This window comes from Adiantum capillus-veneris, chromosome 4, assembly GCF_014529385.1.
Source record: "Adiantum capillus-veneris isolate H3 chromosome 4, ASM1452938v2, whole genome shotgun sequence".
Taxonomy (NCBI): domain Eukaryota; kingdom Viridiplantae; phylum Streptophyta; class Polypodiopsida; order Polypodiales; family Pteridaceae; genus Adiantum; species Adiantum capillus-veneris.
Genome location: NC_140934.1, coordinates 2,688,767 through 2,707,706, shown reverse-complemented (window position 1 = coordinate 2,707,706; position 18,940 = coordinate 2,688,767). Strand labels below are relative to the sequence as shown.

The following is an 18,940-nucleotide window of genomic DNA, read 5'->3' as shown; positions in this document are numbered from 1 at the left end:
CATCCGCACCCCTCAGCAATATGGATGACTTCATCATTAGTACTATTTTGTCTCTTATCTATACGGCTCCCTCATTTAATCTGTACAAATCCAATACTGCATCCCTCTGAAGCTAGCAATTGAAAATTCCTTAGTACAATTTCAAATTCTCAGGGGACACAAGACACCACCTTGAAAGACCCAATATGCTATACTAATCGCTTTTTACCTAAAGGACACTGGAAATAGTACGTTAGAATTAGGAAATTTTGCTCAAAAACTTCCTTTAAATTGGTAGATTGCTACCACCCTTCTGCATAAGTTCTAAAAGTGGAAATAATAAATATGCTCAGTTTACTTTCATACTTTGGACAAGTATTGAGAGGACTATAGGAATACAACCTATCATGTTGAGTGTGCTTCCAAATCCACGACACAATTGTGGAGAAGAATCTAGAAATCCAATCTCTAATTACATGCAACAATTTGAAGTCTCGATAAAGCTTAGGCATACTACTAGAAATTATGCAATGGTTCATATGTAGCAATAACAAGGTTATAATCATAAATCATTAGTCAGAAAAATAGAAAAACCTCATCCATCGCCATTACTTAGCTTCCCAGGGATGCACTTCACAATATAAAAAATTGCACATGGAAGAATCCTCCACGATTCATCTCTCCCTACTACGCACGGAGGTTATATATAATAGAAGGTACTTTTTATTCATTGAGAGCAAACCTTGCGCATTGCAACAGGACAATGCAACCAAATCCAAACTTGTTGTTTCATTTCTTGACATGATAAAAATATAACACACAAGCCCTAACATGTAAGGCCAACAATTGCAAATATTACAAACCCAACCCTCTACAAAATTCAAGAATCTTTAGCTCAGCATATTACATTCTGCCATATGAGGTGAGCACCTATAAAAGCTCCCTCAGCATCAACTTTCTCAAACACTTTGAACTTATAAAAGAGCCACAAAGCCCTAGAGCTTTCAGTAAGCTTCCTTCTCTCCATCCTTGGCATAGCTTATTGTGAGAAAAGAGCCGCATGGTAAACAAAGAAATGTGTGATGTCGCACATGCTTAAGAAGGTGCACTACGAAAAATTTCTAGACCAACATAATCTGCATCTTTCTTTGCTGCAACTTTCGGCTTACCAATACGCACCCGCACATCCGTGATGGTTCGAAATCTTTGGAATATGGTGGTTGCTATAGAGTTGGCCAAAGCCTCCAAAAGATCAAAATGTGGTCCCTCCACAACAACTTTTATTGCCCTTGAAAATCAAGAGGAAACATGAGAGAGAGAGAGAGAGAGAGAGAGAGAGAGAGAGAGAGAGAGAGAGAGAGAGAGAGAGAGAGAAATGAAATGAAATGAAATGAAATGTTATATTAACGTCTTCAAAGGGCCAAAGTGACCCATGAGACCAGATAGTTACAATGTGGTGGATCTGATACAAAGTCAGAGTAACAAGATGACAAAATGACAAAATAAAATAAAATACTATGGAATCCTAGACTGCTTAGTGTGGACTAAGCCGCTAAAACAGCTAGCTGGGATAACTAGATCACAGGAGATCCAACATCGGTCGCTGGCGGATCTCATCAATCTCCTCCATGGTCAATAGTCTGACCAAGTGTCATGCATGTCAAGCCAAAGTGACCGGGATCCTCTGCTGCAGCCTCTGTTGATGTTGTGTAGTCCTCCGCAGTCGTGGGCGTTCGCGCTGCCCCTCATGCAGACCCATTCAACCACTGTTTGGGCCCAGTTCCACTGAGATGATGTGTAAGCAATGTGAGGTGATATGCAGAGATGTGCTTTGACTTCTTTTGATTGTGAGCAAGGGACTTTTCTGCCTCATCACCTTAGTGATTTTGCATGTAGCTGCACATTTTCTTAATAGAGCATCCCTTTTTTGAGTTTCAAAGAAATGCATTTTCATTGTTTCAGTTTTGATGATCTACTGCTGAGAAGACAAATGTTCAGCTCGAGACAGTAGTGGGGCATAGAGAGCTTTATGGAGTCTGGCCGGCGGCAATTCAGCTCTCAGTATGAACTTTCTTCAGACAGTCTTCGAGCAATCCATGATTTACTGACTTCATGAAGGCTTGCTGTTTCATCTGTAAGGTGGTTGGTTACACCACTGTCGACGGGGCACCTCAGAGACTATCTTAAGGCTTCTTTGGTTGCCTAGCCTTATATCAGGATTGTGAATCTCTCCCCTAGGGAGAGCCGGGAGTTAGAGACATTGGACCAAGCAATTCATTTCCTAGCACAAAGCCAGCAGATCTGCTGAGAACCGCCTGGATCTATCTGGACTGGGCGAGGGTCTTGCAATTCCAGTGAAGTTGCCTGGTCTCCTCATATAGTTCTGGCTGCATCTTCTACAGAGTGGGAGGAGTCTTCATGTTCTTTTAGTTGAGCGTAAGGCCCGATTTGATTGAGATCACAATGGATGTCAACCCTCACCATCAAAGTTATCTTTCCTCTCTCGTCCTCACTTGATCTCTATCCCGGTACTTTGGAAGGATCATAACAGATGTGAAAAGAGCTAGAAAAAGAGGGGGTAAAAAAAGAAGAGACAGACCAGAAAGATAATCAGAGGTGCCTCAGCCACAGTTGGAATCTTCTTCACATGTCCCCTCTTCTTCAGCAACAATACCTTCTCTATGTCATACAAGGCATGATGGCATATCTACCCCCTGTTTGTTACCCCATGGATAGCTCTAACAGATGAGATTCCTCTTGCCATTCTCACAACACAGTATGAACTTTGAAGAGAATTGTTGGCCTCTTGTATCTGATCAGATTGTATATGTTAGGAGATTTGAGAGGCTGAAAAACAACAACTGGATGTATTTAGTTATATTTTGTTTCACCCCCTCTGATATACCAACAATTGTATGCCTTATCTTGGGGATTGTGCCCTAAAGACGTTTAAGTTATTTATAAAATGTTTTACTGAGAGAGAGAGAGAGAGAGAGAGAGAGACCGTGCAATGTTGGCTATCTGCTCGGTCCTCGCAGCCCGTTGCCATATCACAGCTCACCAAGCCTTGGGGATGCTGCCACGCACGTGCACCTGCCTGTTGCCACCTTGCTTGCTGCGCACAACGGCCTGGATCTCCTGCTGATGCCTCCTTGTCAGCTGCTGCTCTTGCATGCCGCCGCTAAAGCGCTACCTAGGCGCAGATTTTACAATGTACACAGATAATCAGATTTTATGATACTTCTTGTTCCAGAATAAGCTTTCAAAGAGAGAAGCATATGAGATGGGAGAATATCTTGTCATTTCATTTCCACTCACTGTCACAAGCTGCTGACGTGTCAAGCCACTGAAGAACGGAGCCAAATTGCAGATCCCAGTCGAGGGGCCTAAAGCCTAGAATCGGCAGAAGAAGCAGAAGAAGTTTTACCAACTTGCAAAGTCTTGTCAAGTGGCCTATTTTTAAAGAGGAGTTCCCACCAACTTACGGGACCCCGTCCGGTGGGGCCCAAGTGACCTAAAGACATTAAAATAAAGCAGGAACTTCACACACAAATTCTCTTGCTTAAATTGCTGATGACATGGCAATGTACGGACGCCCGCGTTTTACGCTAATGACATGGCAGCTATACAGATTTTCATGAAACGCGCTGGCAGCTTTGGGGACCAAATTCTGTTAGAGCTCGAAGCTTTTCACGTAAACTGCTTTTAGAGGCCAAGGACCTTTAGATATGACCCATGGGCTCTCGCTCTTGGAGTCTACCCACGGAAGCTGCAGAGCAGAGCCATGGCAGTTGTACCATGTTGAAGAAATATAAAGAAATAACGAAAGGGGCACCAAGGTTTGGGGCCATTGCTCTCTTGGGGTGGAACTCCGCCACTCCGCGTCTCGTGTGTCGTGCATCTCTTTCAGTTCAGTGTTATTTGAAGTCCTTAAAGTTGTTCAGTCTGTTCTTTTCCATTCGCACATGGTGCCCGTCATGTTTCACATAATATATAGTGATAGATGTATTGTCTCACAAGCCACAGATATCCATTGTCACTTCCGTGCATCATCAGGATTTTGACGCAATGCAGGAACTGTATGCTATGGACCCGGATTTTTTGTGCAATTTTTGGTAGAGAACAGAGTGGGGAGACGCTGTCAGGCTATTCTCTCAATGAAGGGTTTTTTATACGAAGGATCGTGTTGTGTGTGACACATGGAGGTGACACTTGAGGGCGTTGAGAGATACTTCTATTGGCCACAACTCAAGAAGGATGTAGATGAGTTTGTGCGTACTTGTTTGATATGTCAAAAAGTGAAGTATGACATGCCCGATTAACTTGCCTCAGGCGGAATAGACGGTTCGCTGCTCGCTGCCCGCCATGGCCGTCGCCCAGCCCCCCTTCTCCCCTTCACGCAGCCTCTCCCTGCCCTCCCTCGCCTCGCCCGCTGCCCGTTGCGCGCTGCCTGCTGCGCGCTGCCCCTTGCCTGCCTCATCCTCCCCTTCCCCCTCCCTTTCCCCCTTGTGCACGCCCCCTTCCCCCGCTCCATTTGCCCCGCCTTATCCCCCCTCCCTCCGAGTCACGCTCTCAGCTCGCAGACAGGCTGTATTTTCAGCTTCCTTGTGAGCGCCTCGTCACCAACGCCCTTCTCGATTCATTAACAAACACAGGATGGCGGCTTCTGCTCCACCTCAGAGGGACTCCACAAAAGCCCCCTCGCCCGACACCGCGGAGCCGACCCTTCGACTTGCTCTTCGCCAGAAGAGCAAGTGAGCTTGATGGCAGAAGTGGAGCGCTTGCAAGCCACTTCGGTTATTTGTAAGATCATTGGCACTCGGCCCAGTCGGGGCGAGGTTCGGGATTTACTACAGGCCCGTTTTCTCTCCGATGTGGGCAAGATCACCGATGTCCACATCCTCGGGAGAGGGTACTACCAGGTAGAGTTCGAGTCTACAGATATGACGGCCAAGGTGATTTCAATGAGCCCGCTCGGCATCCGAGCAGCTTGAGCTTACTTCCGACGATGGCATCATGGTTTTGACCCTACTACAGATGTGCTCGAGGAGGAGGCAAACTTGCCGATTTCGGTCTGTTTCCCAGGCCTGAGGCGAGAGTACCTCCCTCTTCTCCCCAGGATTGGTTCCATGTTCGGGACAGTTCTGGAGTCTCCGCGCACTGCAGCTTCACATGTGGCCAAGGCCGCAGGTTTACCTACTGTGCCGGTTCTTGTTCGAGACACACTCTCCCTCCCCAAGGTGGTATTGCTACCTCGGGTGAGTGGGGGATGGATCAAACAAAGTGTGGAGTATTCGGGTCTCCCGGACCAATGTTTCATTTGCAGGCAGATGGGCCATTTGGCAACGGCCTGTCCTTGCAGGAGACCTCAACCCACAGTGCATGCGCAGCCTCCCAAGGCTGAGCAAGCCAAGCAGTCGGATACACAGGACGCACAGGCTGGTACCTCGACAAAGACCAGTGATCAGACAGTTGACGATTGGCAATAGATGCCTGGTTGCCGTCTCGACAGGGACAGGCTCGCCCCACTGCTCCCCCTAGTGGCCGACCTTCTGCAGCTCAGCAGCACTGGGTTCCGATTGGGAACCGTTCTGAGGAGGCCCCGTCCACTTCAGTTCCTCCACCACCGCTTCCTCAGACGCTGCCGCTCCGCCTCCTCCGCCTCCTCCCCCTCCTCCACCTCCACCTTCGCCTCCCGCCCCTCCTCTCTCGCCGATGGGGCCCACAGCCTCATCTCCCGACCCCTCCTCCACTCCTCCTAAGACGCGGGGTACTCGACATGCTTCTGCCGCGAAGCGTTCTCTTGGTAGTGCTTTCGCTATGAGCCGTGTGGCTCGAGAGGGACAGCCCCACCTGAGGCTGCCTTTTGTGGTGCAGACTTCTCCCTTTGCAGCAGTCCCTAGAGGTTTGACTAGCTTCGACATTCGCAGACGTTGGGACCTCTTCGACTACAACTTCACTCGATTTCTAGGTGACTCTTCTCCTGACCTGGAGGAGGCTAGCTTTCGAGTCCACGTCCTCTTTCTTGCAGCTAGAGGCATTGAGGCTCTGGACACAGCAGTGGGTTTCTCCTTTCCGTTGTGTGGTAGGGATCTCACAGAGTGGACCCAGCACAGAGTCCTTGACTGGCTCCAGATTCAAGCTACTGAGTTCTCACCCGACACAGGGGACTTAGGGGTGACAGATCTGGTGCAGACACTTTGGCCTCTTGCCAAGTTCAGCGTGACGCCTCCGGATGCAACAGGTTGCAGGCAAATTGTGGTGCATTTGTTTGTTGACACTCGGTGCCCTCCTTGTTATGTATTTGTGCATGAGGATTCTTGGACAGAGGATGTAGCCCTTCGGGCTGCACGCTCGGTTTGGGCTTGGGCGGGACAGTCACTTTTCTTGCGCTTGTCTAGAGGTCGTTTGGATGCGGATTACTCCCCATCCAAACCGGCCTCAAAGATAGCGAGGTTGGCTGCTGCGGCAGCATCTGTTTTCTCTCACTGACTCCATGAGGATCATCTCATGGAATGTGCACGAATTAAGAGGGCCCTAGTTTCAGCTTCAGAGGGGTCGGCTGCGTCAGGAATGCTATGGCGGCAACATCTGTTTTCTCTCACTGACTCCATGAGGATCATCTCATGGAATGTGCAGGAATTAAGAGGGCCCCAATTCAGCTTCAGAGGGGTCGGCTGCGTCAGGAGCTTCAGAGATGCATTGTGGGTGGTGAGATTGACATTCTTCTGCTACAGGAGGATCATCTTTGTGAGAGACGCATTCGACGGTGTGGTCAGATTTTGCGTGGTTGCTATGAGACGTTTTGGTTAGCTGCATTTGGACCTGGAGGCATCCAGGGCGGCGTATGTATGACTATTGCGGACTCTTTGCAGCACATCATAGAGGACAGAGGGATTATTGTGCCAGGTAGGGTTCAGTGGATTACTATGCAGGTTCAGGGTTGCCTCATGGGCTTCCTAAACATCTACGCGCCCAATGTGGCGAGCGAGTTTTTAGCTCACATTGTAGAGTCTCTGCCGTAGGCAGAGCAATGGTGCACTGTGGTGCCTTCAACAAGTTGGAGGACCCCTCGGAAAGGATTGAAGGTAGCCATACTATTGTGCATGGAGTCGAATTGGCAGCTTGGGAGAGGTTATGTATGACTCTACAGGTTTCAGATATGTGGCAGCATTCTAGCTTTGTGAGGCCACCTGACAGCTTGGCCTTCTCTCGTTTGGACCGTAGAGTGAGAGGAGTCAGATAGATCGCTTCTACACTAGTGACCACTTCTGTTACTTGGGTGGGTCAGTTTGCATTCTGCCTAGGACTTCTTTTTTGGACCATGCACCAGTGATCCTCACAGTGACAAATAGACAGAGGAGGGGGAGCACGATGCTTCGCAACCCTGAGAGGGTCTTGCTGGACTATGCGCTCAGAGAGCGAGTGGTGACTCTTTGGACAAAGGGATTAGACTTGCAGGACTCTCCTGCTGACAGAGTGGCCTCTGGACTTGCTCAGCTTAGTCGGCTATTTCTCCAGGAATCTACGGCCCGCCTGGCTACAACGAGAGAGGAGTAGCAGCGTCTCCGACGAGGTGTTGCTTCCCTGCAGAGGATGCAGGAGCAACATCCAGACAGTCCTTGGTTGGAGGAGAAGTTACAACAGGCTCGCCAGGAGCTTGCCAACACAGAGGAGAGGCGCTAGGAGTTTGCTTTTCATCGTCAGGCATCTCAGTGGACCCAAGTGGGTGACAGAGTGACAGGGGCTTTCTTTGAGACAGTGGGGCCCCGGCAGACGCATGCCAAGGTCAGCCAGTTGAGGAGGCCTGACAGGTTAGTTGCTTCAGAGCCAAAGGATATGTGTGTTGTTGCCACAGACTTTTACCGTGACCTGCTGTCAACAGAGCCTCAGTCAGAGTGTCAGGATGCATGTAGAGAGGTGTGGGCACACATGCCTTGTCTTGTGACTGAGGAGATGCGCCGGAGTCTTGAGCTACCTCTACAATTAAAAGAGCTCCACGCGGCCCTCAGAGCACTTCCCCGTGGTAGCTGTCCAGGTGAGGATGGTCTTACTCCTAGCTTTTTCTTAGAGTACTGGGACGTGCTTGGCTCAGATCTCTGCAGCGCTTTTAGTACATCATACACACAGGAGAGATGTCTGACAACATGAGTGAGGGCATGCTCTACCTCATTCCCAAGGAGGGTGGCTCCTTGGATGAGATTCGACAATGGCGACCCATCACCATCCTCAACTTAGCCTACAAAATTCTTGTCAAGGCTCTGAGTTTGAGGATTCGGCCACTTCTAGAGAGCATCATACATGCAACACAGACACGTTTTGTCAAGGAGCGTAGTATCTTTGACAACATCTTTACTTTTTGGGAGGCGTCTGCCCTCGCGCGCCTCCGTGGTGAGGATCTGGTGATACTTCTTCTCGATTTTGAGAAGGCCTACGATAGAGTTGGCTGGGATTTTTTGGAGGGCACTCTACGCAAGATGGGCTTCTCAGATGCCTGGATCATAGGTGTGTCAGCTCTCTACAGATGGCCACACAGTTAGGTACTTTTGTCAGGTGGTAGAGGAGATCGTTTCATGCTCACACATTCGGTCAGACAAGGCTGCCCTCTTGCCCCCTTCCTCTTTTCGTTCTATGCTGAGGCAATGAGCGGGTTTTTGGTTTCACAGCACGTTGGTCTACGTGGCTAGATGAGCTACTAGATGTTGAGTTTGCTGACGACTCAACCTTGTACTTGGAGGGCCAAGAGGCCAACCTTTACAGGTGTGAGCAAGCTCTTGAGACCTTTTGTTGTGCATCAGGCGCATTGATCAACTAGAGAAAGACAGTGGCTTTCTCGGTTGGTAGTGCTCCTACGCTTGATTGGCTACCAGGTGAGGGTTTCACATGGATTCCCTCAGGGACTGCACTTCGGTACTTGGGGCTGTCATTGGCTTGGACTTGTCTCCGGAGCAGCAAATTGCTCCCCTCCTATCCATAAAGAGAAAGTTGTTACATTGGAGCTCCGCACGACTTTCTTTGGTTGGCAGAGTTGTAGTGGCCAACCAAGTGTTGTTGGCTACTATGTGGTACATCACTTCTTGTTGGATCTTTTAGAGTTCATGCATCAACCAGGTCGAGAGGCTGATCAGGAACTTCCATTGGTCAGGACGTGACACCCAGATAGCCCGGGCCAAAGTGGCCTGGTAGGTCATCACTCTTCCTTGTTCTCAAGGAGAGATGGGAATCATAGACCCAGCACAGCAGAGTAGATCCCTTGTTGGGAAGTTTGTTGTCAGAGGATTACTTCCAAGGGAGGAACCCTGGAAGGAGTTTTTGCTTCAACGGCTTAGTGCTAGAGTGCCTCCGGCTGGAGGCCCCTGGCGACCTTCGGCCAAATGGATTTTCACAGAGATGCGCAGAGTTGGCCTAAGCAGGAGATTGGAGGACCGTTTTTGTTGTGAGTCTACTCCGTTCCTGGGAGCAGCTGCAAAGAGGCCTAGAGTAGCATCAGTCTACTTGCACGAAGGAGCGCCTGAGATAGCCCCTGGTTTGGAACCCCATGGTTAGCACTCAGAGAGGCCACTTGGTTGGTAGTAGGCCTCATGTTTCTTGGGGTCCCATGGCAGAGGGTCCAACATGCACTTTAGGTGACTGGCTGCAGTTTTCAGTCTTGTCAGAGGAGCTTCAGAGCATCCAGCTTCAGGGCATGAGAGGGGTGCAGAGCATGTGTCAGGACATCACAGAGGCAGTACCAGCTGAGTGGCTCGCGCCTCTCGAGTCAGCAGCGCCCAGATGGATGGGAGCCTTCACACAACTGGAGGTTCTCATCGCAGTTCGGGCTTGCTCGGAGACTATCCCCTCCCTGTTTTTCGAGCTACACGGTGTGGGTCGTTTACACCATGTTTCAATAGAGGCCTCACAGGTGGCAGAGTGTTGTTTTCACACGATCCGTGTTGTAAGCATCTGTGGGAGGACTTATGTCATAGATCTTGACCCAGTAGCTCTTAAGACTGTTGGCCACTTGAGATTGTGGGCTTGGGAGTGTTGTCCACTCACACGAGTGCAGCGGGATCCTAGGGAGTGGTTTTGGAGGGACCCTTTCTCCTCAGCCGACCACCCAGGTGTCCCTTTCTTTCAATACACTGTTCGTCTAGGACGTCACATACTGGCAGCACGGAGAGAGGCTCGTCCTTCTGCAGCACCTCATTGACAGGAGGAGGGTCTCACAACTGAGTTTTTATCAGCTTTTTGGGCGAGGTTGTGGGACTCCAGACAGCCGCGGCGAGTCACTTTGTTCCAGTGGTTGGTTGCACATCAGGCTACAGCAGTTGGGAGCTGGCTTGTACATAGTGGTCTCTCGGCAGCATGCGCACCTTGTGACCATCCTGTGGAGAGTCAGCGCCATTGTCTTTGGGATTGTCCATTGGCACATCAGGTTTGGCTTCGTGTCCTTCGGCTGATGCAAGATCTTTCCACGGCACGGCAGTACACTTGGGGGGCAGCTGCTTGGTCCACTCTCACGGGCCCGACGCTTCAGTTTGAGCTGTCCTCCACCAGCAGGATGATAGTGATGCCGGGGGGTCGACCTACACCCCAGCTTGCTACAGAGCTTACTCCACATGAGTAGTGCAGTGAGAGAGAGGAGTGTTGGGATCTCATCTGTGGCCTGACACTCTGGTTCATTTGGCGGGCCCGCTGCTTTCGCATCTTTGAGGCTCGCCCTGTACTACCAGCAGAGACTGTTCGAGATCTTTGGCTAGAGCTGGTCCATACTCTCAGAGGATAGTTCGAGAGACTCCAGGGCAGCTCCATCCACATGCTGGAGCGTAGAGAGGCTTTCCTTCGACTCTGGCGCCCTGGGCCTTTCTTTGCCATGGTCCAGGGTGTGATCAGATGGCACTACCGTCCACCTGTGTGGCTTTTCCCTCCTCCAATCTCTTGATTTAGCCTCATTGTGCATATGTTGTTTTTTCATTGGGAGTCTCCCCCTTATGATTGTTGTAGCCCTCTCTAGAAGAGGTGGTTGTAGCCCTATGGACAGTTTCATTAATTAATAAAAGGATCTTTTTCTCGAGGAAAAAAAAGTATGACAAGCCCGAAGTGACAAGACTCCTAGAGTCTTTACCAATTCAGATCGACCATGGGAGAGTATAGCAATTGACTTTATTATTTATCTTCCCAAGACTCAAAGTGAGCATGATGGTATTTGGACTATTGTGGATAGATTCAGCTAACAGGCTCATTTTGTACAAATGAAGACATTGAAGGCCGATCATTAGGCAAATCTATTCGTCTCGCACATCTTTCAATTGCATGGGATGCCTACGTCTCTCGTGCCCATAGAGACCCCCAATTTACAAGTTCGTTTTGGATAGCAATGTGTGAGAATGTGGGCATATTGTGCTCAAATTCTCTTTCTCATTTCATCAAGAGACCAATGGATAGCCAGAGATCACCAACTCGATGGTTTTTAACTTACTGAAGCGTTATACCTCTAAAACATTGTTCACATTTCGCACCATTTGAGATTGTCTAGGGTGGCAAAAAGGTTTCACCTATTTTGTGCACCAAGGACAAGATTTTTGAGGCTCGTTTCATACAAGATCTGGAGACTACTTTTGCCAAGGTGAAATAAGAAAGCTTTGCAAAAGTCTCAAGCACGGCCTAAGAAGGCAGCACACAAGCATCGACACAACCTACAGCTGGAGAAGAATGATTGGATGCTTCTTTGATTTGAGAAGGAATGCCTTAGAAAGAGAAAGGGTAAAGAGAGGCTTTTCTTAAAGCTAAGTATGCGATACTATGGGCCCTTCGAAATTTCGGGCAAAGATCAATGATGAGTCCTTCAAACTGAGGTTGCCAAATACTTGGAAGACTCACAATGTTTTCCATGTGAGTCTGTTGAGGCCTTTCAAGAGTGACGTGCTAGAGGACAGGGAGCCAAAGGAGTGTTACCATACACATATGGTAGTGATGTGTGTGAACATACTTGGGACCGTCGGGGCATTTTTTCCCTCACTAGGAGGTTTTTTCCCCCGTGCATTGTATATACGCCCATCACTCTAGGGCTAACTTATCTTTCCATTGCACACTAAGTAATACACTCTCTGTTGTGGGCCTAGAGATTCCTTCATCTTCCCCAAGCTGTGTGTTTTCCTGCAACCCTAATTCCAACAATTGGTATCAGAGCAGGTTGCGTCCTCCCGGGCTTAGTTGTCAGCAGCTCGAGCATACGCCTACTCACTTTCTCCGATTTTTGTGCGCTTTGGTGAGCGCCAACAGGTCGACAAATATTTTGGGTAGGCACGTAGAGCTTGGTCTACTCAAAATTTTCAATTGGGCTCATTTTGGCCTCCGTTTCCACTACAGGCAGTACTGCGCAGGCTATTTCTTCATTTTGTGTAGAAATTCTGTCATTGCCGTTTTCTGCATAGCAGGTCCCTTATAGTCTTCCACGGTTTGTGCTATATAGCACGTGTTGTTCCCGCTTCGTTTCTCCTCTTTTCGAGCAGTTTTCACATCAGGTGCAGCATTTGCCATGGCTGACAACAACACAGATGTGTTCGAGGTGTTTGCTGGTGAGATGGGGACAATTACCCTATGTAGGCTTATATGATGCAACATGTCCTTGTGTCAAACGGTGTCTGGAATATTGTGCATGGCATTGATGTATGTCCTAGTTCTGAGGATGTAGGCGATGTTAGGGATGTTGCAGGTTTTGGTGGCATGATTGGTGCTGTCAGACCTGTTTTGCCTACGGTTGAGCAAGCTCGTTGGGATCTAAAAGATGCGCAAGCTCATGCATTGATTGCGTTGTCTGTGAAGCACACTATTACTCCTTACATTTGTTCAGCGAAATCTACAAAACAGGCTTGGAATATTCTTGTTGGTCTTTATGCAAGTCGCAATGAGGCACAAATTGCATTGCTACGTAAAGAGCTGGAGTCGAAGATTATGCATGAGGAAGATGATATGGACACTTTCCTTGCTGGTGTCAAGGATAACAATGAGTAACTTATTTCTGCAGGCAAAGTCAATCAGACAGTTCCCTTCTACAGACGGTTCTTGATGCTTTGCCAGATTCTTACCACACTTTTGCTAGTACTTAGAGACTTATGACCCAAGGAAATCACGAAGTTGTCAAGTTTGATGCATTATGCACATTGTTGTTGCAAGAGTCATTTTCCAGAAAAAATAAGACTAGACAGCGTGCAGTTGAACACACCTTTATTGATGCTCAAAGAAAAGGTGGTAACAACAATGTAGTCACTTCTCATGGTTCTTCTACAAGCGGTAAATCATATGTTCCTAATGCTTCTGCTGGCAGCAATTCGTATGGGACTTCTGGTGAAAAAGGGCAACAAGAAGATGCGTTGCCATTATTGCAAAGCTAATGATCACTTGATCAAGCAGTGTCCTAAGTTGAAGGCAAAAGAGGCTAAGAAGAAAGAGGTTGGTTCCACTACAAATGCAGCTATTGTTGAGTCTTCCGTGAAAGGAGATGGTGATGCTGGTGTTGATGCAGAATGGGCTTTTAGTGCAGAGTGCACTTATGATCCTTCTGTCCATGATGCATGCATGTCAGTTGCTGCAGATTCACACGTGTGGTATTTTGACAGTGGTGCTTGATGGGCACCTTTAGTGCAACAGTTTTGGTATCCTCTTCAACCTCTTCCCACCCATCCTTCACCCTCCTGTGCAATGGTTGCTTCTCAACGCATCTTTGAGGTTGTCTTAGGCTTCTTCACTCACGCCCCATACTTTCCTTGGGTGGTTCTCCTCTTCATAGTAGCTTGGAAGTGCCTGTTTTTCATAGGGTTTTGGTGGGTACCCTCTCCTTCTTTCCTCCTCCCACAAGTAGTTGCTAGGGCACGTTCTACCCTCATTAGGAGGGGTTTCCTCCCCTAGTGTGGCTATAGTATTGTCAATTTTTATGGTCTTGGCCTTTGGCCCTTGTACTTGCATATGGTCAATCTTATAACAGTTTTTACTTCCCCTTAGGGTCGGCACCATTTTGAACACTCCAAGGGCGTTCAAGTAATAGAATGTCAGCTATGTTCTACGAGAGAGAGAGAGAGAGAGAGAGAGAGAGAGAGAGAGAGAGAGAGAGTTGCTAGTAGGAGTTACCTGTGCAAATCTGTGTAACTAACTGTATCATTTAAATTGTCTGTTTCACCAGCCTTCTCCGTATTCAACCACGCATCCACATCTACGATGAAAGGTTGAACAGCTTTCTTTTCATCATCATTGACCCCATGTACACCAAGAAACCTTAAGCCCCTCAATACAATCCTGTCTCCAAAGGGCTTGAACCTTGGCTTAAAAAACAAGGGAAAAAATCAAGAAACATTCACTAACTTGTAATTACTCAAAACATGAAAAAAAATCACAAAATCAATCTCTCTCTCTCTCTCTCTCTCTCTCTCTCTCTCTCTCTCTCTCTCTCTCTCCTCTCTCTCTCTCTCTCTGTGTGTGTGTGTGTGTGTGGTGTGTGTGTGTGTGTGTGTTTTCAAGAAAAGAGGCTGATTCTAATGCTTGAAAGTCCCCCAAAACGCCCAAATGGTGCCTATTCCCAGGGCAAGTACATCATTGTTTACATAGCAGGCAGGCATCAAACAAAAAACTGGAAAACTAGATACAACTGGGCACATAGCCAAACAGTAAAAACAGAATTCCAGGGTTAAAACCCTCTCTTAAAAGAATAAAAAGTGCCACAGCAAGCTAATTGAAGAGAAGATGACAACAATCTCTGAAAGATAGGCACTTCCACCAAAAGCCCAATCAGCAATTGAAGATCAAGAACCTGAACTGCCAGAAGCCACCAACAACGAAAGATGACAGAGAGCAATTGCAAGAGCTCAGCGTCGGACAGATGCCCACCAACTCATAAAATCTGACAGCAAGGGGCAATGGATGAACAGAAGGGATAGAGCATTTGATGAAAAAGATGAGGGGGAAGAGACCACTGACATCATCAAGGAACTGCAGGAGGATGGCATGAGGTGGGGAAGAAAGCGTTGTACCAAAACAAGCAAGGAGTTGTCATCCAGAATAGAGAGCAGCCCACTGCTGAAGGTGGCTCCTGAAGACCAAAGCTGGGGAGGGAACTCCAAGAAGACAGTGTAGGAGGCTTTGAAGAGCGCAACCAGGCGGAAACCTGCTAAAGAAGCTTGGTAGAGCAAGTAGAGAGCACAGAAGTGAGCCAACCACTTAACAAACTAGCAACCAACTAGCCACAACAAACAACCTAAACCAAAACAACAAAACCCCAACTAAAAGAGAAGGAAAATAAACAAAAACAAAAGCAACACAAACGAAAAAGCAGGTAAAACAGACTGTAAGGACAAGATTTCGCGCACATACACTTGCATGCACACACGCACCAAAAAGCAAGCCATGAGGTAAACACACCACACAGAAACCCGTGCACATACACACACACACACACACACATACACAAAAGCGAGGACAGATCAGAAACAAGCAAAACATGGAAAGGGAAAAGCAAGAAAAGAGCAGAAAGAAACCAAGCCCAAGACATGGAGGGCACCAACAAATCAGCAAGATCAACATAGGGAGAAACGCCTGAACAACTGCCAAGGTGTCTGTAGCACCAAGAGGAGGAGAACTAGTGTGGGAGGATAGGTTGAGCAAGCAATCTTCTCCAGGCGGAAACAATGGTCTCGACAGGCTCCATCTTGATGGAGGTGAGGCGGCACCACAGGAGTCAGACAGGGAGGCTGAGAATCTTTATGAGTATGAGCCGAGGGTGAGACAAAGTTCATCACAGGAGAGGAGGGAGGCAGGTGCGGACCTAGGCCCTGTAGCACTACAAAGTAAATGACATTGCGAGGCTGGTTTCTGCAGAGAGCAACACACAAGGTAAACACACTCGCAGTAGAGGGGCAGGGGCTATGGGCTAGCTAGATCTAGAGTGGGTGCGCCAGCCAACAGACAAGTTTGCACAGCAAAGAAGGTGGGGAAGACGAGGTCGCGGCACATGCAGGCAACATCGCTACGTAGCAGGATGCCCTAGCTAGCGCTCTCTCTCTCTCTCTCTCTCTCTCTCTCTCTCTCTCTCCTCTCTCTCTCTCTCTCTCTCTCTCTCTACACACACACACACACCCACAAACACACACACACAAACACACACACAACAAAATAAAGAAAATACTAAAATATATAAATTAAACTTCTCAAAAGGAAATTTACAAAAGATAAATTATACAATATAATTGGATAGGAACGGAAGAGAAGTTGGGTCCATTTCTCTAACTATGTGCATGTGGACAAGCTACTTCAGGTCTAGGGTTCAGGTCAGCTTAGGAAGTGTTGTTGCACCTTTGTGAGCCTGTGACCAAGCCGTGCATGTCCAAGCACTTAGAGTAGTTGCATATCCTCTGGTTGCACACAACATGATCATCAGCACGACATTCAGTACCCATCATGAGCATTTTACAATGCATAGAACCCATTTTTCCTATTTACTCATTTTTCACTTATTATTTAATAAGTGACTTTGTTGGAAAAGTGAGTAGGGAAAATTTGCTAAGTCACTATATAAGAAACTTAGCGCTAGCACTTTCTGGCAGAAGAGGCAGAAGAAGTTCCAGCAACTTGCAGTGCACCTTCTCAGCAAGACCGACAGGAGGCCTAGCATTTCCAGCCAATAGAGGAGATTCCCTAGCGTTTTTGCTATAGATCAGCCTAGCATTTGCAGATTCCGGCGTCAGACCAGCCCCAGCACATCAGCATTTTCAGTTTTCAGCACTTAAACACTGCAGATTCAGCCATTAGCCCCGCAGATCTCACCTACCCGCAGCAGATCCTCGTCGTACCGTCAGATCAGCCAACATTTTCAGATTCAGCCCGCTGTCCGCAGATTTCAGCATCTACGTTTCCAACGCATCGTCGTCGAGTCGTCGTCGTCGTCGTCGTCGCCGTCCTCGCCGACACAGTGTCAGTATTCAGCAGAAAGTCAGAAGATTGCAGATTTCAGCTTTTCAGCCCTAGCGTTTTCAGATTTCAGCCCGTCCTCGTCGTCGTCAACATCGTCGGCAAGTCCATTGCATCAAGACCATTGTACCAGATTTGTGCAATCAATAGCATAGACCTTTCTCGCCATAGAGAGGGGGGCCCTTGGAGGAGGGTTTGAGAATCGTCTGGTGTCGTATTCCTCTCTCTCTCTCTCTCTCTCTCTCTCTCTCTCTCTCTCTCTCTCTCTCAGCACCTTCATTCACAGTAGCATTCACTTTGTTTGTGATCATTGCACTCTCACTAGAGGAACGGAAGGCTCTCCCTTCCGTAGTAAAAGGAACCCTTGAGCACAGTTCCGAGCACTCATCTTGAGCCAAGCAACATTCACTTCCGCTGCACCTTACAAAGGAATGAAGGGCTGAAAACGCAGATCTCGACGATGCCGATGATGGACAGCAGTGGAGCACTCAATGCCGGTGAGGGGAGGCTCGATGGGCTGCCGAAGTACCTGACCGCAACGGGAGATAGCAAAGGCAGATCCAAGCCATTTTCGGCGACGGAAAGAGGCTGAAATCTGAAAACGCTGGTGCTGATCTCGCGATTCCAGCAAAACGCTGAGGTTGATCTGAAAATTGAAAATGCTAGGCTGCTCTTCTACTAGCGCTAGGTGATCTGCAATTTGTGCAAATGCTTGGTTGCCCGGTTCCCTTTATAGGGATGAATTTTGAGTTATAAACTCCCTTAGGCTTAGGTAGGGCAAATTGTCCACTAGACCCAACAAAAAAATGATTTATTTACATGTTTGCCCAGGGGTTAATTTCTAGATGCAATTGTCGTACATCTGCCAATTGTCGCACATCTACCCACCCGAGATTCCAACTGACGCGGGGAATGACTCGTTGGATTCCTCTAACCTAAAACTATATGCACGTCAAAACGCGTGTTCAAATCAAATATGCAAGAGGGTTCCAAAATTGAAAAACCTAATCTAATGGACTCGTCCGAACATGCAGATCCTGCGAACAGGATCACAAAATTACGAGTACTAATCCTTCTAGGATTCTAGACACTCCTAGCTAGGAAGAAGGGGAAAACTGGCTCTGGAAGTCGATGAAGCATGTCTACGTGGCACACAGAGCCATGTGCACGTGACATTCCCTCCTGCTTAAGGTGAGGTACTGGTACCGAACTCCATGCACACCATAAGATGGTCTTCGATGAAGTTCCTTCTAGATGTTGTCCTCCACGGCGACTTTTGAGGAAGACGCTCTACAAGGTGATGTGGAAATGTCCAAAACACAAGGATGGTGATGTTGCATCTACTCGCAAACAATGGACTGCCTCTTAGATCAATGATACCCTTGTTGGTTACCAGCAAACAATAACCTTTGTTGCCCCAACTTGGATTGTGTGAACCAAATTGCAAACCGGATGGATGCTCATATAGCGATGACGAGATATGAAAACGCCGATGTCCACAAAGGTTACCAAACAGCCTATGTTGTTCCTACGCGAGAAGATTGGCGAGAGCAACGCCTAATGGGAGATGAAGATGGATATGTCTTTTGGAATGCCCCTAAACCATGGCAAGTCCTTTGTACGATGTCTCATGAAACCGCTAAGTAACTCCTCAAAGATAGGGGCTCCTCTTGAGGCGTCGACTAGATTGCCGTATGATGGAAGCTGTAGATGAATCCTTGTCTCTACAACGGATGTGGCTGTGAATGTAGGCTCACAATGCTTGCAAACTCCCAAGGTGGTTGCCTCGGATTGGAGCCCTTTGGCTCCGGATTGATGGCCACCGATTGCTAAGAAGATGCAGATGGTGTGAACCTGATATGCTGCCAAAGACGTGTACAGATCGATGATGATGCAACGTTTCTTCTAGAATGATGGAATTCTCCAAGCACGTGGGAGAGTCGGTCAGGTGAAAGCGGAATTGAATATGGGGAAGATCTAGGTTCTACACTTCCACAATCCTTTACTTCCTTGCCTTGCGTAAGTG

General features: G+C 48.0%; 1 protein-coding gene across 7 annotated transcripts in view; it reads right to left on the bottom strand.

The window, feature by feature from the left end:
* Nucleotides 1-745: 745 nt before the first annotated feature.
* Nucleotides 746-18,940, bottom strand: part of LOC147458624 (dihydroneopterin aldolase 1-like) — a 41,893-nt gene continuing 23,698 nt past the window's right edge. The window contains exons 2-5 of one of the 7 annotated variants that reach the window (XR_015187765.1): nucleotides 14,086-14,276; nucleotides 3,298-3,372; nucleotides 2,984-3,172; nucleotides 1,352-2,826 (exon numbers count right to left, since the gene is read on the bottom strand). Coding sequence is in view for 2 of the 7 variants with exons in the window: in XM_086510090.1 (XP_086366216.1) it covers nucleotides 1,075-1,267; nucleotides 14,086-14,276 (384 nt within the window). In the remaining 5 variants the exon portion in view is untranslated. Of the gene's footprint in view, nucleotides 1,268-1,351; nucleotides 2,827-2,983; nucleotides 3,173-3,297; nucleotides 3,373-14,085; nucleotides 14,277-18,940 lie in introns of those variants that run through there. The other 6 variants (XR_015187764.1, XR_015187766.1, XR_015187762.1 and 3 more) reach the window with 6 other exon arrangements.